The sequence below is a fragment of the Heterocephalus glaber genome, unplaced genomic scaffold (genome assembly GCF_053883595.1).
Source record: "Heterocephalus glaber isolate CG9 unplaced genomic scaffold, H.glaber_assembly_v1.0 deba00000738, whole genome shotgun sequence".
Taxonomy (NCBI): Eukaryota; Metazoa; Chordata; class Mammalia; order Rodentia; family Bathyergidae; genus Heterocephalus; species Heterocephalus glaber.
In genome coordinates this window covers 3,162,620-3,187,190 of record NW_028258161.1, presented here as the reverse complement: position 1 = coordinate 3,187,190, position 24,571 = coordinate 3,162,620, and the positions used below count along the sequence as shown (strand labels likewise).

At 43.5% G+C, this 24,571-nt stretch overlaps 2 protein-coding genes across 18 annotated transcripts in view; one reads left to right on the top strand and one right to left on the bottom strand.

Annotated features, from left to right (window-relative positions):
* Cd247 (CD247 molecule) overlaps nucleotides 1–4,002 on the top strand; it is a 70,752-nt gene extending 66,750 nt beyond the window's left edge. The window contains exons 5-8 of the mRNA XM_021244745.2: nucleotides 172–207; nucleotides 914–970; nucleotides 1,849–1,884; nucleotides 2,959–4,002. Of these exons, the coding sequence (XP_021100404.1) occupies nucleotides 172–207; nucleotides 914–970; nucleotides 1,849–1,884; nucleotides 2,959–3,024 (195 nt within the window). The 3' untranslated portion in view covers nucleotides 3,025–4,002. The remainder of the gene's footprint in view (nucleotides 1–171; nucleotides 208–913; nucleotides 971–1,848; nucleotides 1,885–2,958) is intronic.
* A 3,168-nt stretch (nucleotides 4,003–7,170) lies between these two features.
* Nucleotides 7,171–24,571, bottom strand: part of Pou2f1 (POU class 2 homeobox 1) — a 166,791-nt gene continuing 149,390 nt past the window's right edge. For all 17 annotated transcript variants that reach the window (XM_087206837.1, XM_087206841.1, XM_004865196.4 and 14 more), the window contains 3 exons: nucleotides 21,169–21,514; nucleotides 20,389–20,477; nucleotides 7,171–18,245 (listed from right to left, as the gene is read on the bottom strand). In XM_087206837.1, coding sequence (XP_087062963.1) covers nucleotides 17,935–18,245; nucleotides 20,389–20,477; nucleotides 21,169–21,514 — 746 coding nt within the window. In that variant the 3' untranslated portion in view covers nucleotides 7,171–17,934. The remainder of the gene's footprint in view (nucleotides 18,246–20,388; nucleotides 20,478–21,168; nucleotides 21,515–24,571) is intronic.

Below are 24,571 nucleotides of genomic sequence, written 5' to 3'. Positions count from 1 at the left end.
CGTGGCCTCAGCACTTCTCAGTAGGACCGGCTCCACTCGGCTGCAAATGGGATTCCACAGCATCTGTCCTCTTGGCTGGGCAAGGCTGGGGAAACCCTGCCAGGAGGGGGGATGATGACCTCCTGGGGCCTGGACCCAGCCCCTCTAACTGCTCCCTGCTGTCTCTCCTAGCCGAGGAGGAAGAACCCCCAGGAAGGCGTGTACAACGTGAGTAGGGGTCATTCACACTTGACCTCATGAAGTTGGGGGGTGAGCAGCGGGAGGCTCTGGGGGATCGGTTCTCCACACTGCAGCCTTCCTTTCTAGGGGGTCCCTTCGCTGGGTCAGGCAGGTTACCTTCAGGCTTGCAGCCTGCGGCACAGCGGCATATAGGAATGCCTCTTAGCTGAGCAGTGTCGCAGGTCTTTTCTGGTCTCTTCCCTCACCTCCCTGCTTTCTGGGCTGGAGTTCACTGGGGAGTGACAGTTCACTGCAAACTAAGCTGGGCGAGAGCAAGGAGGCTTCCTCTTATATACCCGACCACCCTGGGTGTGAACTGGATGGGTGTTTCAGGCCACTAAGAGATTGCTCTCTAGCTCCCTCTCCTTCCTCCTGTTGATCTACACTTCGTGGTGTTGGTGGAGACAACGTGCTCAAATAAACGCTTCTGGGGCTCCAGGTCAGCCCTTGTGTCACCCAGTGTGCCTGCCACGGTCTCCAGCTCCACCTCTTATTTGTAGAGCTTCACTGAGCTGGTCTGCTCCACACGAAGGGCCGAACCCCAAGGGGTAGGTGGAGCTGGTGGCAAGCAGAAGTGCTATAGGGTATAAACGTCACCCAGCCAGCTCGGGAACGAAGAGGCTTCCTCTTGTGGAAGAGCCTATTCTTTTCTGCATTCATCAGTAAAATCAGCGACTCATGCCTTCTCTTCCAGGCACTGCAAAAAGACAAGATGGCAGAGGCCTACAGTGAGATCGGAACGAAGGGCGAGGTGAGTAGAGCTCTGTCCTCAGGCCCACGGAGCTCCTCACGGTCTCCTCCCGTCAGACCCTCAGATAACTTGCAGAAACTTCCTCCTGGTGGTCCCCCGGTTACACTGACTCCGGCTGTCTCCCATTTGGACAGAAGGAAGGGCTGAGGCTCTTTCAGGACGGAAAAACAAATTAGATTCTGTGGTAGCCTAAGCTTTGCAGGAGCAAGTCAGGTCTGTCTCTGACAATGCCCGGAAGTGCTGAGAGCTTCATGGGTGCTGACCCACAGACAGGGGCAGAATGAGAATATGGGGCCGCTTGTTCATAAACGAGGAGGCGTTCCGGGATGGGGAGAGCTGAGTGTGGCACCCTAGCGGGGGCCCAGGTTCACTACAGAGGTTGTATGTCTGTGAAGCCTGAGTGGTTAGTGCCCTGCACCCACACATGGGTCCCCTTTAATTCCCACAATAACCCAGTGAGAAATGCATGCCCTGCAAGGAACAGGGAGATTAAATGACTTACCCAGGTCACATAGCTAGGAAATAGGGGAGCAGGAGTCCAGTCACCTGTACCTGAGCTCATAGCAACAGTTGCCGTTCCCAGCAAGCGTCGTCGATGACTGGCCAAGCATTTCAAGAGCTGCAGAGAGGCCTGTCTATTCCAAGCAGCTGACAACATGGCCAGATGCTGCAGGATTCTAGGAGGATCCAAGCCAGGTCTCCCCTTAGTGTGCAGAGGTGAAGGAGGCCTGAGCAGGGCCTGAGAACCCTTTGGTCCCAGGGCAAGTGCTGGCCGGGAGACAGGCACCTCTGACTTTCCCGGGACCCCTTGAGCGGGGCTCTCAAACAAGCCATGCCTCTAACGACTGCCTTACTTTCTAATGCTTTTCATTTCACAGCGGCGGAGAGCCAAGGGGCACGATGGTCTTTACCAGGTAAGAGCTGGGCCTTCCTTCCTGCGTGGCTCTGTCTGACAAGGGTCGAGACTGAGGCTCCTGCAGTTCACTTTCTGGTAGCACTGGATCTTACCAGCACCTGGGCAGAGTGAGCCCAGCAGCCCAGTGCAGGCCAGTGGCAACTCCACTGTCAGTAAGTCCCAGGGGCAGATGGGACTCAGCCTTGTAGCAGATCACTTGGCTTCAACCAAGAGGCCCTGAGAGCCCCATGGGTTTTTGGCCATAGTAGACAGCAGCAGCAGTGGAGTACAGGCCCCTGAAGGTGCAGACAGAGTAGACAAAGGCCTCTACACAAGTGATTCCCTGTCTTGCATCTGCTACACAGGGCTCTTGCAAAAGCCTTCAATCTTTAGACCTAAGATCTGGGAAGATGCACAGGAAAGTGGAAGAAACAGAAATTAAGTAAAATGATAGCTTCAAAAGGAAAATGCTATTGTAAGCAGGTGTCTGGTTTATGCAAATTAGTGCAAATCATTATGCAAACTAAGTGTAGTCAACCTGCTTTTCTAAAACAGGAACAGGGTTCCTTTCTCTCCCTTTGGCTCCCTGGTCCTGGGCTTTCAGAGTGCAGAGCGACATCAAAAGGGCCCCAGAACTCACCTGCTGGAAACTGGTGTAGCCTGTGCCTTCCCAGCACCTGGACCAACCCTGCCTGCCGCTTCCTGACAAAGGACATGCTGTGGTGGCCGGGCCTGGGGTGGAGGCTCACAGGGGAGGGAGGGCTGAGGTCCAGGAGCTCCACCCTCCCCGTGACAAGTCTAGGCATCCCATGGGCCCAGGTGTCGGGCAGCCAATTCTCTGGGGCATGCCTGGCCCTACCCTCTGACTCCAGCTCCATATTTGAGGGTGGGAAGCCTTCTTCCTCTTTGGCCTGATGGGAAGCTGGCTGGGCCTAGTCGGTACAGGGCACGGCACTTGGAAAGCTGGGAGAGGGGAGGATTCAGCTGGAAAAGTTGCTGCAAACTGGGGGAGGGGTCCTCCTGGGCTCCCGGAGGCTGGGGAGGCCTGAGGTGGGCTCTTGACCACTCATCTTTTCCAATCTGCTTCCACCAGGGCCTCAGCACGGCTACCAAGGACACCTATGATGCCCTCCACATGCAGACCCTGCCCCCTCGCTAACAGCCAAAGGATTCCACCTCTCACAGCCTGACCTACAGGCGCCCACTTTGTGAAGGACGTAGGATTAAGCATTCACAGCCACCAAAGTGTCCCTGTAGGAATAGGGTGCCTCAAGTTGTAACATTTGGTCTTCTCCAAACCCAAACCATCCCACACAGAACGTCATCCCTGGACTCCCTCAGGGAGGGCCCCCTGCCCCAGGGTGGCTGTCCTGTCCTGGGGTCTTCTGGCTCGCTGGTGACTGTAGACAGCCCCCTTTCCCTGAGGTTCCAGGCCCTGGCTGGGGGACAGCCTCAGTCCCTCTCACAGCTCACCCGTTATGTCTGTGTTTTGTAAAGTCCCCAGGGAAGCCCCGAATGTTAACACATGTCCTGTCTGTATCTTTCTGTCCAAATTTGAGTGGCTTTGCTCCTGCTGTAAATTTGGCTTCTCTCGTCAACCTTCCCTCATTTCAAGGTAGCCTGTCAGGGCCACGTGGTGAAAGGGCCGAAGGCAGCCCTGGCAGCAGCACAGTTTGCTGGGTAGCTGAGGGAGGACAGGGCACAGGAAGGACTATGGGGAGCAGGAGGCCCCTCCCATCAGGTGTGGTTGTCACAGGTGCCCCAGGGACTGAGAGATGGACAAGATAGCCTCCCTTCATGGAGCTCATGCTGAGGGGGAGCACTGGCAAGACAGTATGAATACCACAAGAAGTGTCACTATGGAGGCTGAGCGAGAGAGGGGTGCAAGCTCGGCCTTCCTCTCAAGCCTGGCCTCACCCCACACTCGGCCTGATTGGCGGGCTGTCCTTACGGAGGTCTTGAAGATGATCTGGCACCATGTAGGCCCCTGACCATCCCTGTGGGCCATGGGAGAAAGCCCTGGACACTTGCTGGACACATGGCCATGGATGGAAACCCTTCTTTGCTCTGCTTGGTTTTAATTTATAATGCCTTGCGTGAGCCTTACTGTTTTGCATAATAAATGTTTCAGTGAAAATGCTGCTTACCCTAAGCTTTATTCCAGCAGTCATCAGGAAACCCGCATGTGGGAACACAGAGGTGGGCATGGGGCACCCAGACACCCCCATGTTTCGTGTGGCAGTGGGGAAAGCATCCTGGGCATCTGGGCTGGTGGCTGTGCCTTGGGAGTGGGAGGGCAGTGCCCATTGCAATGTGATACAGAGCCGAGGGTGACAGGAAAAGCACCTGGCTTCTGGAGGGCAGGGAGACTCACAAGAGACCGGCTGGGAAGAGGTGCACTGTGAGGGGGCCTACATCCCGCCGCAAACAGCAACTGACACGGCAGCACCACGTCTCAGTCCGTAGGACTTGGGGGCAGCAGCGGTATACAACAGGTCTTCTAGGTCAGCTTCCTTCACAAAGTGGCCCTGTCCAGCAGTATTTCCTTTACCTGCAGTGGCTCCAAATCATGTCAACCAATTTCTATGACACAAAGACTAAAATCTGCCCCTGGATTTCTCAAAGAAGTCCAAGACCCTCTACTAATAACCCTTGAACAGGGCTCCAACAGCAATGTGCATCACCGGCAGGCACATATTTAAACAGGCAACTCACAGGGAGAAGGCCCTCGATTTGTAACCCAGCTTTGTAGGGGAATTCTACTCACTGGGCCTGCAAAGCTGAAGTTCATTTCTGTTAGTCAAAGTGGTGACCCTTCTACCTAGGGCTTGTACAGGCTGTGTGATCTGTGTGGCTCGGTTGAAAATAACTTTGGCTCAATTCTGTCAATCTGTCTCAGGGGAAAGTGGGGAGAGCTGGCAGTGAGCTATGGGAGCTAGCCGAGGTGGGGGACCTTCCAGGCTACTGGAGTGTAACAAGGTAGAGGAAGCCAGTTAGGAGAGAACTGAGCCGATGTGCTACAGACACAAGGCTAGGAAGGCAGTCCCTGGGGGATGCAGGCCCAGACCCAAGGTGACAGTGGCTATTCCCGGGTCAGGATTTCTGCCCTTCCTGAGGTTTGCAGCATGCTCTCCATACACGACTGTCTATATACCTTTCTTCCCAAGACACTAGTGAGTGGAAGATAAGCACCATCAACTTATTCCAAGGAAAAAAACCACTATGTTAAACACATACATCCACTGTCAGACATGAGATCTGATGGAAAGTACAATGAATGTTTAAATGAAAAAAAATTATTACAAAAAAGTCACATTATTAACCCCCCTCAGGATACTCCCCCTGGCTTTGAACACTTATCCCATCGTTCTTGCCACTTTCCGAAGCAGTTCTGAAGTGCTCTTTTGAGTCTTTAGCTGCACTGTAGTGGCTGCCTCAATGTCCTGAATCGATTCAAAACATTTCCATTCCATGGTCGTTTTGACCTTGGAGAAGCACCAAGTCACATGATGCCAATCTGGTGAATAAGGTGTTTGAGGACACACAGTGATGTTTTTATTAGCCTGCCTTTCTGCTGGATGGCACTTGGCAGCAGCATTCACTGCATTTTTCATCAAACCTTGTAAAAACACTCATGAAAGAAAATTTCCAGAACTGCTTCAGAAAGTAGCAAGAATGCTGGGATAAGTGTTTGAAGCAAGGGAGAGTATTCTGAGGGAAATTAATGGCAATGTGCCTTACTGTAACGAATCTTTTTAAGCATCTACTTTATATTGCAATCACACCTCATAGTCCCGTTTCATGTGTTAAAATGTAGAAATGTACCTTAAAATCAAGAGAACATGGAATTATACTTGAATTGAGGGACCAAGATATTATATTTATATAAATGAAGATGGAAACTCAGTATCAGTTTTCTTTCCTTCTTAGTCTTAAGATTTGGGGTTTTTCACAAGAAACTTGATGTTCCTCAATAACAAACACAACAATATTCAAACACACCAAGAGCTTCCACCCTGGTCTGTGGAGTAAGAAAATGCTCCAAGAGGGCAGGAAGGGTACCTCTTGTTCCTTCCCCTAAGGAGCTGGGCTCCTACACTACAGCTACCTTATAAAAAGGACTGCAGTCTTGTCTCAGAGTCTACTCAGTAGTTTATCCGCATTACTTAGAGTGGACCACAGGGCTTTGCTTGCGGAGGTCTTTCTTATGCTAGGGTGCATGCTGTCTACCAAACAGTTTTCGGATGACAGGTGTGGTGGTGCATACCTGTAATCCCAGCACTCTGAGAGGCCGAGGCAGGAAGATTACAAGTTTGAGCCCAGTCTGGGCAACTTAGCAACTTGGTGAGTTCCTGTCAAAAAAAATAATAAAGGACTGCGGATGTAGGGTGAAGACCCTGGGTTCAAGTCCCACTAGTGCAAAAAAAAAAAAAAAAAGGAAGAAAAAAATATATATATATTTTTTGGTATCAGGGATCGAACTTGGGTCCTTGTGCTTGCGCAGCAGGCGGCGAAACCACTGAGCTAAATCTCTGGCCCGGAAGAAAGTATTTTTAAAGAAAATAACTTTACAAATTTACATGCAAACTATAAATACAAGGGAAGAAATGGAGAAGTTCTTTGATGTAGGAACAGGAACAGGAGAGATGATGACGTATGTGTCTTTGCTTTTGTCCCTCGACAAGACCACAGCCTCCACCGGATAGCAGAGCTCTCTCCATCCAGGAATTCACAGAGAACAACCATCAGTCGGATCTGTCAGCACAGGGTAGACAGCGACACTTCCGCCAGCTCGCTCCAACAAGCACGTTTTCTGTGGGACACTCATTTTCAGATTCAGATTTTCCTTCCTATGAAACGAATGAATTTTATGAAGGCCCCATAGGGAAGCTAAGGAAGCCAAGCTGTGCAGCCTCGGACAGGAGAACCGAGGGGCCGGGGCGGCCTCTGTGGAGGCCCAGGCATCAGTGAACTGCAGCCCCACGGAGCTCTGAAGAATTTCCTTGCAGGATCAGCCAAGGGCCAGTGTTTGATTACACAAAGCCTTGGCCTGGAGGCTGAGACTCAACTCAAGGTCCCACTGCACCCCACCGAGGCCTGGGGAGGGAAGCTGCGACGGTCACGGCTCCCCGTGGCAGGAGCAGGAAACCCGGAGAGCAGGGCAGGACCAGTTAGTTGGCTTGCAGTGGGCCAGGGCTCCCCCCGAGAATGTCAGGAAAGGGAAGTGGGGGGCTTCTGTCTGTGAGAAGGTGTGTGAAGCATTCCCGAAAACCAATGCAGCAATTTCAGAGAAACTCCAACAATGTGAAAACACTTGGAAAATGGTTTAATGATGTTTTACAACAGAAATGAACTGTACAGTTACAGTAAGTTTAATATATATATAAAAAATTACAGCAGACAAATGCATCTACACAAAGTCTACCAATTCATTCAGATTCACTGGCACCTACAGTCTCTCCCAGCCTACAGCCCCCTGCAGGCAGCCCCAGGAGGGGGAATCATATAAAGGGCACTTTAAAAGAGACAGCACCGCTCATAGTCCCCACCACCTCCTCAGGCCTCAGGAGGCATCAGCTAATTCCCCAACTTGTAAAGTCGCCTGTGTTTCAGGTTTGCAAAACCAAGAAAACGTGTTAACAAAGGGGATAGATAACAAGGTCCAGCGTTCCCAGTTTTCAGCGGACCGACCAGCAGGGGAAATGGCTAAGCAGGTGCTCTGGGTCAGTGAGGCTACACAATAGCCACCCAGATTGCAGTCATCTAGGAGAAATGTAAAAGGACTCCCAACAAACTACTGAGAAATTGTCACTGCCTCCCATTAAAGCTGCTGGACAATTTTGGAAAGAATCATTTACACCACATCTTAAGTTTCCACAAAGAAGAACTCATAAAACTCACATTTTAAAGTACATAAAACAAAAAGTTTTGGGAGGCCAAGGGGCTAAGTCCCCTTGTGCCCCTCCCTTGATAACAGTGGAAAAACACCCCTGAATCGATATTAAAAGAAAAAAAAAGGAAAGAAAAGGCAAGGGAGTTAAGATATTTAAAGACAGGAAACATCTTTAGAAAAACACGATCACTGTCTCTTTAAAACAAAACAAAACAAAACCCCCAGTTGGGCACAGTAATCAGTGACTATGCAATCCAATTGACACCCGGTAGAGGATTATTACTCAATATTATGTACACTCAGAACTTTTTCATTTTCTTTTTTATTATGAACACCTAGGCAGTGAAAACTGTTATGTTAATACATACATAGACACACCCAAAACATACAAAAATACTATTATTTCAAACTACTAAGAATAGGACAGCTCAATTATTTTCATGCTATGACTTTAAGAGCATTACACTGAAACAAACAAGAAGTTAAACGACATTTTTTTTTAATATCCCAGAAATATACCAAAATATACATCTAAGCTTTGGAATTACTGAGGTTAGACTAATGCAAGTGCTGGGTAATCGTACTTAATACACAAGTCTAAGGTTCTGCAGGAAAGAAATTATCTTTGGTATCTGCATCAGGCTAATATTATTAACATTTGGATTTTGCTTTGGGATAGAGCTTGTATGACCCTAGAACCAAATACCCCCCTCCCCCAATCAACTGAGATTAAAAAGATCTGTGTAAAAAGTTCCTTCATTTGCAATCCCCCCACCCCCCAAGTTAAAAAGTCACAGGCATCTACCTAGCACAAAAGGTTGTGAGATACAATGCATAGTTGCACAGTGGTGCTGCAAAAAGGAAACAAATCTACAATAAAGAGAAACGAAAAGCTTGATAATCATTCTGCATGTTTTCTCACAAACAGGACAGCCACTTCCAAGCAGTTCCAGCAAAGGAAAAGAGAAAAAGGCTCAGAAGGGCCCCTCCACTTGTCCGCCCAGCCCGAGGTGAAAGCACCCAGCAGAGCAGCCAGTCCTGTGCCGTGTCTTCAACGCCCCACTCTGTGGCGTCCTGGGCCAGTCCAACAGCAGCTCTGGCTCCCTGGTCCCTGCGCTAAGTCCCCGTGGTGACCCTGGTTGTTTACGGTGGTGATGGGGTTTTGGCTTTTGTTTTGAGAAGTCTGAAATGCCAATGGGTTTCATGGTGTGGCCACAAGCTGCAAGGACCGGGTGCACGCACCAGTGCCAAATCCCAGTCCCCAGAAAGCAGCTCGCCTGCCCCTTCCGGCCGCCAGGGGCCCCTACCCGTCCCCGCCCTCACTCTTCTAAGTGCCAGGACGCCACAGACTGGATTGATGCTGAAGACATCCCTTTTCTTTGGTTTTTTTGTTTGTTTTGAGTTTATACAATCATTAAGAAATCTTTGGTTTTGGCTGGAAATTTAAAAAACAAAACAAAACAAAGAAACCACCCTCCCCTGGCTTATAGCAGCAGTATTATGACCTGGCTAAGCTTCTTTTCAACTTTAAGGGTGGGAGTTGAAGGTTGAGAACTACATTCAAAGAAAAGGTCAAAGGGCAGGGATGCAGCTTCTAGGGAGCCCGTTGGATATAAGATTGTCAAATAATATTAATATTAATAATAATAATAAACTTAAATATTTGGATTTTTTTTTCTTTTTGGTCATGCCAAAGGAAAAAAGTGAAATGTATATGCAGCAGTCAGCTTAAAGGAACCTTTGGTGTCTTCCCTTCTACCCCGAATTCTGCAAATACACAGAAGCCTGTGGCCTCCACCCACAGGGAAAAGGACAGAGCCCTGACCTGTGGCCAGCGTCAGACACGGGGGCGGGGGGCAGGGGCAGCCCTGGAAGGCAGCATGGCGGCCAGTGGATGTGAGGAGACCTGTGAAGACCCCTTTGCAACAGAAAGGAACAGAAGATTGCAATTTGCCCTCGGGTTTGGAGTAGCTTTCAAGCAGAGACATTCAGAGGCGTTAGGAGGTCCCACCCTTGGCTACAGGTCTCATGATGCTATAGGCCAGAGTTTAATATTACAGAGAGGAGGGAGGGCAGACTTGGCAACTCTGTAGGGCTGAGAGGAAGTTAAAGCAAGTGACTCAGTCACAAGTTAGAAATGAGGTATACAACAGCTCCTGGACTTTGCGGTGGGCAGGACAACCCACGCTTACTCACCTAGCCCTCGCTGCTACCACAGAGGAGGGGAAGGAGTTCTCCCTGCAGCAAGGCCTCCTGTGGACTGGGTAATGCACACTGCCCATACAAGCAGAGGTAAGCTGCGTCAAGTCTGTTTTTCTTATCAGATCTCAGAGGAGACCAGTTTTTTTCTGTTGTAAAAGTCAGTATTAGAATATGGTTGCAAAGGGTCAAGATTTCTCCTTTTCATTCCTCCAACCAGGCTGGAATGAGACACTCCACTTAGGAGGTACAAACTTCTGCACATCACGCAGGAATGGAACCAAAAACAGCTCTCCCCAGCTCCCTGTGACCCAGGTGTTCCTAACAGACGCTGTCATCTCAGCTTCTGAAAGTGCATTTCATTTCCTCCTCTTTTTCACACCTTGAGACACTGTCAGGGCTGGATGGGAGTTAGCTCTGTCCATTTTCATTCAAAAGAAAACTTTTGAATGAAACTTCGTGCTTACGGAACTAAGTGGTCAGATGCCTCATTTTTTGGGAACAGCACTGTAATCAGCTGTCTGCCTGCAGACTGGGATATAACTCTGGAGAGTTCAATGCCGCTGCCAATTGGTGAAAGAAGCCTTAAGCTGCTTTTACGAGGTTGTGGCCAACTTAAACCATGATGAATAAGTAAACAAAGAAAACATGGGAAAACTTTGCAGCAGACCTCAATATTGTTTTTATAGTAAGTTAGTCTGACAGTGTCCTGGGTTTGAACCAGAAGGTGGCATTGTAGGCAGACTCAGGGACACAGAAAGAATCATAATCCACATCTTCTCTCCCCAGCCCCTGGAAGCTTCACTTCCAGGCTCAAATTCTTGTTCATTACACACACCTGGTTTTCCCATGGCCTCTGTTTCAAGTGCTCTTCTCTTCCCCATCCCTATCGCCTACTTACAAACCTGCCTAATGCTTTGAAGAGTCACACAACATTAGTACTACTTATACAGAATGTCAGAAGGATAAAATTATGAAAGCTTTCATGGAGTTCTGCAACCTAATCATTTTTGATTGACTATTCAGAGAAAAATATATTATTTCCCCTCTCTCCCTCTCTGTCTTATCAGTCTTACATCAAGACAGTGAACTAGTCAATTTCTGAGAGTATGTAATATAAAAACATTTTGGAATAAAACAGTTCTATGGGAGAATAAGGGAAAATCTTTTGGTTTTCCATGCAATCTTGCTCTTGAAAATGCTTCTTCAAGAGACAGAACAGAGATAGCACATCTAGAATATTGTCTGAACTCAAGGAGGCTGTATTGGTTCTATTTATAAGTACTGTATTAGATAAAAAGAAATAAAATAATTCTACCCCCATCTTTTGCACTCCTAAAATTTCTCAATTCCAAGAATATCACTGCTACACTGAACAATTCTACCCATCTTTACAGAGCCAGCAGAGTGAAACAAAATAAATCTCTTTGCCAAAGCCAGATAACCAACAAGATTTCTTTCAAAAAGTAGGGATGGAGCAAAAGGAAAGGTAAAGAAAAGAAACAAGGTAAAGCTTTACCAAATTTCTGCCTTCTGCTCCTATTCCCTCTACCTGTTTTGAAAACGTAAGGATAAAAAATGACATAGCAGTGTCTTTGGCATCCGAACCAAACCCCGTTTAGGTTGTACGCGATGGATCATTCATTAAAAGAAAAAAAAAAAAAAGCCTCTCTGGAGATGTAGTCTATATCGGAACTCTGGGAGCCAAGAAAATCTGTTCCAGAGTGTGGGCAGAGAGGACACTTACTTCTTCCTAAACCAGCATCACTTCTCATTCACACTGCACCTAGAACAACCAGCCAGTCCTCAGAGGCACAGCTTACTGCAGGTGTGAAGTGAGCAGGTTAGCTTTCAAATGCTTGATTTGGTTTTACTTCTATTTGTGTTTTTGGTTTAGGCAGAACAAGTCTTGGTATAAAAAAAGAAGTAAGGTTTTAAATGACAGGCTACTAGCACAACATTCAATAACAGAGGGTGACTAGAAGAACTGGTTTTCACTTGAATTTTCCTAGATTAAGATACAACAGTTACCTCTCCATTTCTCTCCAAATGAGTTGGTGCATGTCTATTTCTGTCTCTACTTTTCATCAGCACACCCAGATATTTACACACTCATCCTTTACCTAAGCTTTTGCTATATACAGAGGTAATGAATCATTAGGAGAGGTTGCAGGTACGGGGAGCATGGGCAGCCATAGGAAGGGTTATAAATGTGCCCCTGGGGACCCTGAACCTATTGGATGCCCTACACGTCACCTGCATGCCACCATACACTGTGCTGGAGATCAGACCATAAAGAAGCCAATAAATCCTAAACTCAATCACAGGGGAATATCAAGTTTCCTTTGGCAAGACAGGTATAAAGAAAAACACACACGAGCAACATTTTCCTTCTAACATAATCACCTTCTTTCTCCCCTACCCTGACCACCCTCTCTAACCCTATAAACTGTAACCTATAAACAGGATCCCGAATACATACAGCATCAATCAGGTTTATCAATCATAATAAATGTTAGTTTAACTAAATACTACAGCTAGAATTATTTCTACTATTTATAAAGTTTTTGATTTATTTATTTGGTTTTTAGTTTAAAACCAGTTCTGCAACAATGCTAAGCTATGCTGAGGTATTTTATGAAGGTGCCAGAAGCTAGCTGTTGTCCACGAATATTATCCTCACAGATTAAGATACCACCATTCAAAGAGAAAACGACAGGACGGAAAAGAGGAAGGGAGATACAGATTACAGAATCAACACAAGAGTCACTTGGATTTACTGCTTTTAGCAAAGGCCAAGGGTAGAAGAACCAACTTAAGGAAACAATTCATGAAAAAGGATGGTTAGAAGACAGCTACAGCTCATAGACCATCCAGAAAACTGGGTGCGAAGTGGACAACTGCTGAGAAATATATTCCCTGCCCTCCTGGTAGGATCCTTTCACGCCTTACTGGAAATTTCATGGTGTCCCATTTCATCTCTTTGCACTAAGAAAAGGATAATAGGATTCGTACAGACTTTTAATGATGAAAGCAATTTATCCTATTTTTCTCCAAGTCTCCGTATTGTAGGTGCTCCCCATGCAAACCTGATCTTATTCTTCTTAGAGGACAGCACAGATTTTTTTCCTTCTCAAAACTGAAGATAAATATGAAGAAAGATTTACTATTTTATAGAGTGTCATCCTCAAAATGTCAGGGACTGCAAATGACTTCAGAACAGCTAGGACTGTGATTATATGAGCAGTGTTACACACTAAATGCTTTACACACACGCACACACACACAAGTGAACTCTTGATGGTTATGAACAAAGTCACCTATCAATTTCTGCCCGCTTGGCTGATTTTAAATTTCAGGTCTTCAGTCTGTTTCGCTTATTAGTATTGGCAGTCTTGCAACATTTTTGGTACTAACAGAGTTTGAAGAATAAAGAAACTTTAAATTCCTCAAGTTGAAATGCTGACATAAGGAGAAAGTATCTGACAAACCCTCCCGAGGGACTGTGGCGGTTATGACTGCAGAGTGGCCTCTAAGCCTCCATGCCATACCCAGCAGCTCCTCTTTCCTGGGGGGAACAAGAAGCTTCTCCTCTGTCTCCCTTGCCCCATGAACGATCTGACATCTGTGAGGATGACACGTCTTGGGAGCAACTGCAGACTATAAACTACAGTTTCTCTGTAAGCCAAATGTTCATTGTACACTAACTACAATGTTTTCTGCAAGATTCCTAATTTTAAAAATGGACACAATTTCCTTATATTTGCAGGCGCATTTAGCTTTTCCAGTAAGTTAAATATAATTTTACAATAAAGATTGGGTTGAATTTACATATTGTGTCAAGCAAGTATCTGTGCTTTCAGGTTATATAGGATATTTTCCCTATCTCCCCAAACACACGAAGGCTAAGACAAAGTAACATTAAAAAGAGGTATAATTGTGCTTTCCCCCATCAAGAACAAATGAATGATGCAGAACAAACTGGCAAGATGAGCTCACTAAAAATCTTTTAATGGGTATTTTCTCTTTTGAAAATATTAATTTCTAATGTTACCATGAAGAATAAATAGGTGTGGTTCTATGCAAAACAAAAATTGAATTCCTTTGGTTCCATTCTTGAGTAACAAGCTGAATAAAATGGGATGGTACTGACCTTTCTCACAATAAATAAAAGGGAGTATATATCACTTAATGGATATAAATAATTCTTTAATTCTAAAAAGCTGCCTACTGAACCTCAGAAACATTTCAACTAATACAGCTTATTTCAATTTATTTCCTTTAAACTCATCTCTTAGAATAATGTTGTTTCTGTGAGAAGCCCTTTTTTATGTTTTTCTGTTCTGTCCTTCAGATTTATAAGGGTCTAAATAAAGTTCATGACCAAACTGCATTGCTTATGACAAGCAGGGTTTACAAGTACATTCACTACTCCCTCAGGAGGGCCCATTGTCATGGGCAAATAGAGTATTACTATAACTGCATTGAAAATTAGTCTTTGGCTTAATATGTGTTAACCAAATTCAGGGAGGAAATAAAACTTGCATAAACACTAGGAGGAAGAAGAGAAGAATGATAACAAGGAACTGTAACAACCTATTTGGCCTTTCTTCCAAATGCAGGAGCTCTACGGAACAACTCTTTTTGGTCAAGTGACCCCTTGAGTTTCCAGACGGCCTTCTAAAAGGTAGCTGAAAGTTAGGTCTGAGTACCTTAGCTTAGGAGATAGTTCATTCAGTTCAAAAAGTATTTCTCAAGATGATATAAAATAAAAAAACGACTAAGGCGTTCATGAAGCAAGTATGATTATCAGAGTATCTACGACGAGTGGTGGGGAGCTGATGAGAAACTAAACACCCACCAGCAAGCTACGTTAGTGTTTCATGTGTACATGTGTGAAAAAGTACCTTCTACTTCATAACTTATTTTTAAATATGTAAAAGAAAAGAAAAAAATTTAAAGTTATCTTTGTTTAAAGATCTAATTGTTCTTTTCAACACAGATTTTTATTCTGGTTTAAGATCTACCCTCATCAAGTGATCCACATAAAAGGCAGAGTCCCCTTAAGAGGGGATTAGAGACTAGATAAGACAGGGTAGGGACTGAAAGAGTACCGTGCTGATGTTTAAAGCTTAATATCTTCTTTAATATTAAAATCTGTTGGTGAGTGTTATTTAGGAGGGTGATCATTAAATCATAGAAAACAAGAACAAAACTGCCTTTGTCTTTCCTCTTAACTCACTGGGCTAGAGTCCCTTGGGACTTCGCACTTCCTTTGGTAGCAATTTGGGGAAATTAGTGCTATAACCTCTAATCCAATATGGTGGGTATCAGCATTTCCCTCCCTGAATCCCTCCTCTTAACTTCCATACTCCCATTGGAGGACTCTTTACTACAGGCAGCTACAGCATTATCCATAGCTCTAAAATCATCCGCACAGATTAAAGTGAGAGATGTCAAGTCATGATAAAAGATTACATTTAACTACAAAAGAGGAAAAGCTGATGGAGAGCAGAGAAATTAGTAACTGACACTGCCATTCTATTTACACACAACCTAAACAAACTAGTTAAAAATCAAGGTAATGTCTGCCCAGAGGATATTACAATTTACCAACACAAAAGATTAAAAACAAGCAGCAACTTTTATATAAAATTAATAAAGACAAATGAAAAAGAAATTGTCAGTAGCATCTATCTCCTCAATGTGTCTGAACTGCACGTTATAAACTAGTCCATTAGTACAGCAGCTTGCTAAAATTTGACTTTGGTTCAAGCTTAGTTTAAAAATAAAAATACACAAAAAAAGCCACACACCACACAAAAACAGGTGGATGGACATTTGTTAGTTTCCCTGCTTGCAGTTCACTGATTTTAGAGGGATTCGAGGGAAAGTAAAGGGTAAGAAGAGGAATTTTGGAGGGGAGGGGGTAATTAAATACTTTGAAAAATAAAACAAAGAGGAACTAAAAAATTTAAAAGGGGACTGAAATGTTTCTGATCTTGAATATTAATGTGACTGTTCCCACTTGAATCACAAAGGTACACATTTGTGTCTGTATCACTGCTTTTCTGAACAGTGGCGAAGAGAGACAAATAAGAAATCTCAGCTCCCTTGTGGCCACAAGCAAAACAATCAGAAGGAAAGTCACCTGTTAGCTCTCTCTCAACCCCCAGCACAAAATGGGGACAAAGTGCAGTCTTGGAACCACCGGAGAGTGAAGCAAGCATCAGACACCAAATAGGAACCTTTAACTCCACTCCGAAGGGGAACGTAGATGAACTGCACTGCAGTGGTCCAGTCTCTTGGGGAAATTTTTGGTATAGATACTATAATACCCTGGCAAAATGGAGAATTTAATCTCTAAATTACCCTCATTCCTCTTTATCCATTTGCACAAGCTCTTTCTTTTCAATGGGCTAATTTATGTAGTTTAGAAACACCTTGAAAACAATGACAGGAGCTAATCACTTTCTACACTGAAGAAAGAGATATGTATTGTCATTAGACCTACCTAGCAGGAGCGTCTCAGATAAGCCAGGAGACACAGTGTGTGCAAAGTTCCTGCTCAGCCTTTCTGCAAAGGATCTACAGACCCCAATACAGCCTGGCCAATAAGTGCCTCTGTTAGAGAATAGAGGAGAATCTTAGGGTTTGAGTAAGTTATAAGCCACCCAGTGGACGGGAGTCTGAAGCTCTTCAGAAGAAAAGGTGGCAACCTCAGATTCTTCTCAACCTCTTCTGGATATATAACTGATGGGAAATACTCTAGAATTCCTTTAGAAAACAAAAGGGAAATGTTTCCCAATTTCAATAGATCAATTTGTTCTTTGCCAAGTAAGTCAAAGTTTGGATGAAAAACTTCTATAAAATGGAACACACAAACAAATACATCAACAGTAGGAGCATTTTTCAGGAGATAATAAATCAGGAGAACCACCGAGTCAGGTGTCTGCAGTAGTCTTTGCTCTTTGGAACCAAATCCTGCCCTGCAACATGTGCAGCTGTTCCCATTCGAAGTAGCAGAAAGCAGCACTGTTGCACTACAGGACCTGGGCCTCAGGGCCATTCCATGATTTGGGGTGAGTGAGAGCTACAGTTCAGCAGGAATTCCTTCCTACACAAAAGTGCTCCAAAGGCACCACCTGATGGGGGAGGGGCGTGTGTGGAGTGAGAGTGTTTGCACACACTGCCTTCAGCTTCTGCACCAAGCCTCTTGCATAAGTGGCAAAAGAAAATAATTTTCTAGCACCTCTGTAAGAGTCATCAAGGATAAGGAAACCAGCAAGAACATTCCCCGCAGTTAAGAACGTTAAGTCTCCCCTTACCCCCAAACCCACCCTCCCCACAGTGTGGGAGCTCACTGAAATAGGATCCAGGAGCGAGAGATAAACATGTCCAAACTCTCTCTCTATATAAAAACAATAATAACAACAATAATAGAGATACAGTAATACAGGCCTGCCTAAATTGTACCAGTTAAGAAAGGAACCCCCAACACAATTGATACGATTATAAACACCTTGTTATGACTTAATGGCCTGTACAACAGACCCATAAAAATGATTTTTTTTTAAGAAAAAAGAAATTTAGACAAACAAGAAATCCCTTTCCTATATTGGAATTGGTAACCCACCTTGTCATCATGACTGCTGGAAATGATAAGTAGTCCTTTCACTTATTTGTTTTTGATTTTTTTGTTTCTGGTTTTTTTTTTTTTTTTTTTTAATTTTTGGTTAGAAAGTTCTCCAATCCATGAAGCAATCCTGAAAAGACAGTGTTTTATTATAAAATTAGGCAAATGCTGTCTGTCTCTTTGTTTTTTCTGGTATGTGTATTTTTCTTCTCTCCTTTGTCTCCTTGCCCTCACAACACGGTGAGAAGAAGCCAATCACATTTTTTCAGTTTGCCAAGTGGCTGGCAGCCTGACCCCACTGCAGAGTGATAAAGGCTCGGGGGGCTGGCTCTGTGGCCAGCTCACTGTGCCTTGGAGGCGGTGGTGGTGGTGGATGTGGCCCCGCTGGCAGAGGCCACGGTGAAGAGAGAGTTCTGCATGGACTCTGCGGAGGTGGAGGTGGCATGAAGGCTGGCAACAGGTGCTGAGTTCCCTGTGGAGGCAGCAGCAGCAGAAACCAAGCTAACGGGGTTGCTGGTGAGCAGAGAGAGGTTCTGAGGGTTCAGGAACAGAGGGGCAGTCACGATGTTGGGGGCTCCTCCAGCATTGGCAAACACCAGGTTCCCAGTTGCATCCAGTGACGTTATTGGAAGAGAGCCACCAGAAGCAAGAGCTACAGGTGAGACCCAAGAAAGAGGCAGGAAGGAGAAGGTCAGCACCATCCTGGAGCAGTTAGATAACAAGTCATCAAAGTCCTACCGAGTTTCCTGCAACTCAGTATGAAAAGTGCAGTCCTTTACTATTTTTTCCTCAATTGCAGTGTTATATTTATACCAACTGAGGTTTATTTATAATTTTAAGGACCATAAAGGACAGAAAAATCTAATGAACATGACAAGGATAAGCTAAAGGGAGAGTTACAAGAACTAAGGAACTAGTCAGGTTTCTATCTTTAAATTTCAAGTTTATTTCATTTACCTAGAAATATTTGTTAAATCCAGTAACTGTTTCCAATGAAGATTACTGATTTTAAATTACCTCTGTTCAAAAGACAAACTATAATTAAGTGAATAAAGCATTCAGAGTATATTTTGCTCTTATCAAACCAACTGGCACGGATAAATTTGAGCAAACTCTTGTACACAAGATGAAAATCATATTTCTGAAAGGATTTAGCTATAAATTACAAATCACCAGATAAAGTAAAAGGTATGATTAATTTTTCACTTCAGGAGCAAAACCTTTGACTTCTAGGACTTGTAGAAAGGGGAAAGATAAGTTCATTGTAGGAGAAGATCAGAGACACAATGATGCAGGTGGCCCTCGGTGGGTGATTTAGGCTTAGCCCTCAGTTTCATGGTGGAGAACTTTTCCCTGATGTCATTCATTGCTTTCCCACAGCAGGTATGATTAAAACTTTATTTAAAGTAATCGGTGCTTTTACTCTCTCAAATGTCCCCACTCAACCTCACTCCCACATGCAGAATTGTAGGTTTTTTTGAATGGCATTAAAATCTGGTTGATTTTTTACATAATACCTAGCTGAAGGGAATGCCCCTGATTTTGCATGTCTTCATAGAAACAATACAGACCAACGAGACTTGTATAGGTTGATGTTTTCTGAGATCCCAGGATCAGTGTAAAAGACCAATTTTATACCTTCTCAGACAGTATTCATCTATGATTTGGTTAATCAGAAAGCCAATACAATGTAAGGCAACCTAGGCCATGATTTGATTTTCTCTGTACTTTAACTTCTTTTCTACAGTACACTGTTAGACACACTAATCTCAACTGAAGTTGGCTAACAGATTAGCTTTGGCTCCAAGAACTCTCATTAAGCACAAAATATTTATTTATTTATTTATTTATTTATTTATTTATTGTACCAGGGATTGAACCCAGGTCCCTGTGCTTGCGAGGCAGGCGGTGGAACCACTGAGCTAAATCCCTGGCCACCAAAATATTTTAATTTTAAGAAAAAAATTCTGATTAACAGTGACGTTTCCCTGAACAATTACTTCCCCGAGTTACACAGCAGCAAACATCTTCAGACACAAGCTTAGAAGCTAAACACAGTAATCTCTTCACTGTATGGAATGAATACTATCCTGAATAACATGTGCAAAGGTTGACAGGGACCCAAATGGGCTTGGAAGAGACATTATAATCCAAGAGGAGTCTATGCTCTATAATGATGGTATATAAAAAGGGCGGAGTCTAACAAGAATTAAAGATTCCTAAAAAAAGAACAAAGAAAAAGATTCCTGCAAAACCTGCTTGATGTGCTCTACTGACCAGTCAATATAGGACTTTCCTACCCATGGCGATCTTACAAGGGGGATGGGGACTGGGGATCTTTCTTGGTCAAATCTGACTTGAGAGGTTTTAGATGAGTATGTGGACAATCAGGAGGAAAAAATTCTGCCTCAAAGTCTACTGATGTAAGAAGATAATATCACACAAAGTCCTGGCTTCTTAGAATATGTATTATTTCCTATTTATTTTGCAAACTAATACCTGTACTTTTCTTTTACAAAGTTTTTCTTGTTTTTTTTTTTTAACAAGAACATTTTCTTGGTCTTCAAGAATAAGTTAGCTAAAGTTAGTTAGCATTCAACTCTCTTTTTTTGTTTGTTTTGTTTTTGGTACCAGGGATCGAACCCGGGACCTTGTGCTTGAGGCAGGCGGCAGCACCACTGAGCTAAATCCCCAGCCCAAGCATTCAACTATCTTTCCCCATTACCTTCAGCTCTAGCAAAGCAGGCTTCCTCCACTACACACACACACACGGCAAGCAAAAAGATCCTACTGACCTTGAATAGTTGCCAGTGTACTGTTGCTCATCAGAGCGGGGCTGAGAGCACTGCCCAGGGTCCCTGGATTGAGACTGAGTAAGGCACCTCTGCAAGTTCAAAAGAAGGGTCATGTTACTACCATGAGACACATCTGTCAGTCTGACAACACCCCCAAAGGAAGAAAGAAAAGGAAACTCTAGGGAAATGTAAAGGAAGCACTGGTATTTTCCCTCTACCGTCATATGGTTTGCTTAGTGCTTCCGCATTAGAGCTTCCTGGATGCTTACTTGTACAATGTTATGATCTGCATAAAATGTAAAATTTTTACAGTCATTTTGATTCTTTAACTTACTTCATTCTCTTAAAAAAAAAACAAAAAAAAAACAAAAACAACTCCAGAGACAAAAATAATTCTTATGTGACAGTAACGTAAAATTGGGAATCTCCTTACTACACTTCTTACCGGTGTTTAAGTGTGAAAGCAGACAGTTAAGAGTTTAATGGAGAAAGCATAAGAGTAAGAGTCAGAATTAGGGGCTTTCTCTCTGGTCCCACCACTGAGGTGACTCAGTGACCCGGTGTTGTGTCTTCATGTGGAAATCAGTGTGACTACTGCCCTTCCCAGAGTTCCCAACTTAGGTTCAGCTCTTATGGTCAGGGTCTTTGCATGACCACAGAGCAGCCTGTTTCAAAGAGATTTTTAAAGACATCTTTTCTCATTTTGGATGGTGATGCGTAATTCCAGGGATGACTTCCTCGTTGCTCCTCAGATGTGGAGGAGATGGGAGGGTTCCTTACCCAGCCGCAAACTGTGAGGGCGCCATCAGGCCTGGGCTGAGTCCTGCAGCAGCAGCCATGGCGGCAAGACTGGCATTTGCTGGCAACTGTGCGGCTCCTTGGAGAGCGGCAGCTGCTGCTGTTTGCAAGCCTGATGCTGTCACCATCACCTGGCTGGTCCCAAGAGGGGAGGACAGAGGAGTGGAGGTGGTCTGGGTTGTGCTGGTCTCACTGGCACTGGATGCCTCAGAGGCAGAGGCAGAGGCGGAAGGGGAAGGGCTCAGAGAGGGGCTTGTGACTGCCGAGGAAGCAGGAGGGGCTGTGGAAATCACGGTGGCTGTGTTGTTGGACGTGGTATCTGTAGTGCCTGAAAAGAGAACTGGATTAGAAAATAACCTCTGTAAAAAGTCTTTGAAGAATAGTGGTTTATTCAGCTATATATTTTAGACTCAATGGAATAATTAATACATCACCATCCAGTAATCCTCAATTTGCCCTTTAAAAATCTAATTTAATGTTTGTATGAATCCAACTTTAAGACACAAGAGGAGTAATATAACTATAAAAGAAACAGAACAGTTTTCCAATGCCAACTTCCTATTAAGAAACAAAACAATCAGAGAAGCTCTAATTATGGGACACAAATGCTCTGGTGAAGAAACATAAGCAAAAAAAGAAAACTTTTGTAAAACCTCTTTTCATTTGGCAATCTCCTTGGCAGTCTCCACGGAAAAAATAAAAAGAACAAGAAAAACAGAATTATATGCTTTTCTAAGAATAAATGTCAGTAAGATACAAGAAGTAATTTAAAAATGACTAAAGGTATATGTCTAGATGTATTCTCTGTATTAAAATTCAGCTCTTTTGTAATGAAAATTAGCTCTAAACAGCTTGCTGTGCTAAATATTCTCTTACAGAAACAACCACCTACAAGGGTACTATGAATCTCATAAAAGGTAACAAGTTGCTATGTGAGAGGCCCTTAAAACAAAATCACAGTGTCTCGGATTTCTTTTTGTTTAAAGAACGAATATTTGGATGTAAACATATTCACTGAGATTAGGTTTGAGAACAGCTTTGTCCAACAAAAATAAAATACATGTAATTTTAAATATTCTAATAATTCTATTGGAAATAGTAAAAATAGATGAAATTCCAACAATATACTCATTACCCAATATTACCAAAATATTATCAAGATAAAATCAATACTAAATAAGCATTAATGAGTTATTTTATCTTCTATCTGAGAATGGCACTCATTTTATAATTACGGCACTTGTGAATCTGAACAAGCCATGTTTTAGGTGCTCAAAGACAGGGCCAGGGATTTAGCTCAGTAGCACTGCTCCTGCCTTGCAACTGCAAGGACCTGAGTTTGATCTCTGGTACAAAAAAAAAAAAAAAGCCACCTGTAGCTAGTGGATGTCATATTGAATACCACCGACTTAAAACATCCTAGATACTAGCAAGTTGTATTCTAGAGCCAAGTGTGGTTTAAAGAATACTGCTACTCTGCCCAAAGTAGGAACGGCTCATAGGGTCTCAGAGGAAAGGTTAATAACCTTCCAGAAGATGCCGATGGACCCAGGGAGCTTTCATTCTGATGCTGTTAAGAAAAGCACTGTAGAACAGGTCCTCTTATTTTGGTTGTTAGAATGCTACACAGTATAGAAACAGGCTCTCTAAAGCCAGCCAGAATTTAATTTAGGGAAGCTCAGCATAATTTTAGGATATAATCAATCATATATATGTATAAAGCAGAAATATTTTCTCAGGATGCTTAAAAAGATAAATGTATCTATAAGCTTTCAATATAATAATTCTGTGATATATAAATCACTTCCAATTCTTATAAAATAATCAGACAGATCAAAATACAATATCTCAAATCTATGACACATTGGAAAATACTTATTTAGCTTTTTGTTTTTTTTGTGGCACTTAGGGTTGAACCCAGGCTTTCATACTGAGCTACATCTCTCTCCCTTTTTTGAGACAGGGTCTCACTAAATCACTGAGTTGCACAAGCTAATTTTGAACTTGCAATTCTCCTGCTTCAGCCTCCCAGCATCTCTGATTAGAGGTATGCACTCCCATGCATGGTTAAAATATTTTTTAATGGTAAAATCTACCACTAAGCTGCAGAAAACTGCTTTTGTCACTGCCTTTTGATAAATTCTGGTAGTTTTCTTTCTAAAATTTATTTTGAAGTCATCTTCTGGTCTCTACTAAGAACATCTAGAATTCAAGTCTCCTCTTACTTCTGTTCTTCAACTTAGATGCTCCCTGTATTAACAATAATTCTGAGTTCTTCCAATGTCACTCAAAAGTGCCTATGCGGTATCTCACTGAATGAGAGAAGCACATCTTTCTTATTGTCAAGTGAAAAGGGAGGACTTACTCCATTTTTTGCCCTTCTGAAAACATAAACAAAATTTCTTCTCACTGCAGCTGCCCCAAAGTACAATCATATCTTTGGATATTGTTAATACCATTTTCATTCATTTTTTCTGTTCTCAATCAGAACAATCATTGCCATTGGGCACCTGAGGCTGCAGTGGCTCTTGTCCGGCAGACTTTTATATACACATTTATCTTAAGACCTGGCCCTTGTTCTGTAGGAAGATAAGTGTCTTTTCTTATTACTCTCCTATTGCTAAGAAATTTCAATGTACTTCCAATCTTTTCTTGACCAATTTCTCACCTTACCTAATTTTACCTGTATAAGTGCTAGTCTCCTTTCCAAGTTCTGAAATGGCCCATTTTCATAAGACCTCATATCTCGGGGGCTAAAAGCTTAAAATGGTTTTCTTTCCTCTCTAGTGCCACTTTCAAATCATTCAGCGTCTGTTCCTTCAAGTCCTGCAGAAGTTTGTAAATCTTATCTGTGAATTCAACCTGGGCTTGGAGGTGACGGTTCCAGAAACAGTTTAAGGTTGCTTTTTTCTCATTATAACACTCTAACCACATTCTAGGTGTCCCCTATATGAATGTCACATGAGCACTATGTATAACAATTCTAGATGTTTAAATCAATTCTCCCAGCCAGTGACTGACTGACCCATCCATCCATCATGACCCTAAATTCTTGGCAACTTAATTCCTTAGGCAACTTTGATCAGAGAACTTGGGCTTGCTGGGACTCAATGTCCTTAACAACGAAGTAAGATGCCATACCACTCAGGTTACAAGTTAGGAGGAAGTTAGAGCTAAGCATAGGTGAGTGTCTAGTAACTTCTCTTGCTTCCCACCCTATCTTTTTATAGTAGCTTTATTGAGATACCATTTATGTGACATAAAATACATCCAATTTAAGTGTAAAATTCAATGATTTTCAATCAATTTGGAGAGTTGTAGAAGCATACCAAGCCAGATTGCATTCCCACCACCAAAAGCTTCCTTGTGCCTGTTTGCCATAACT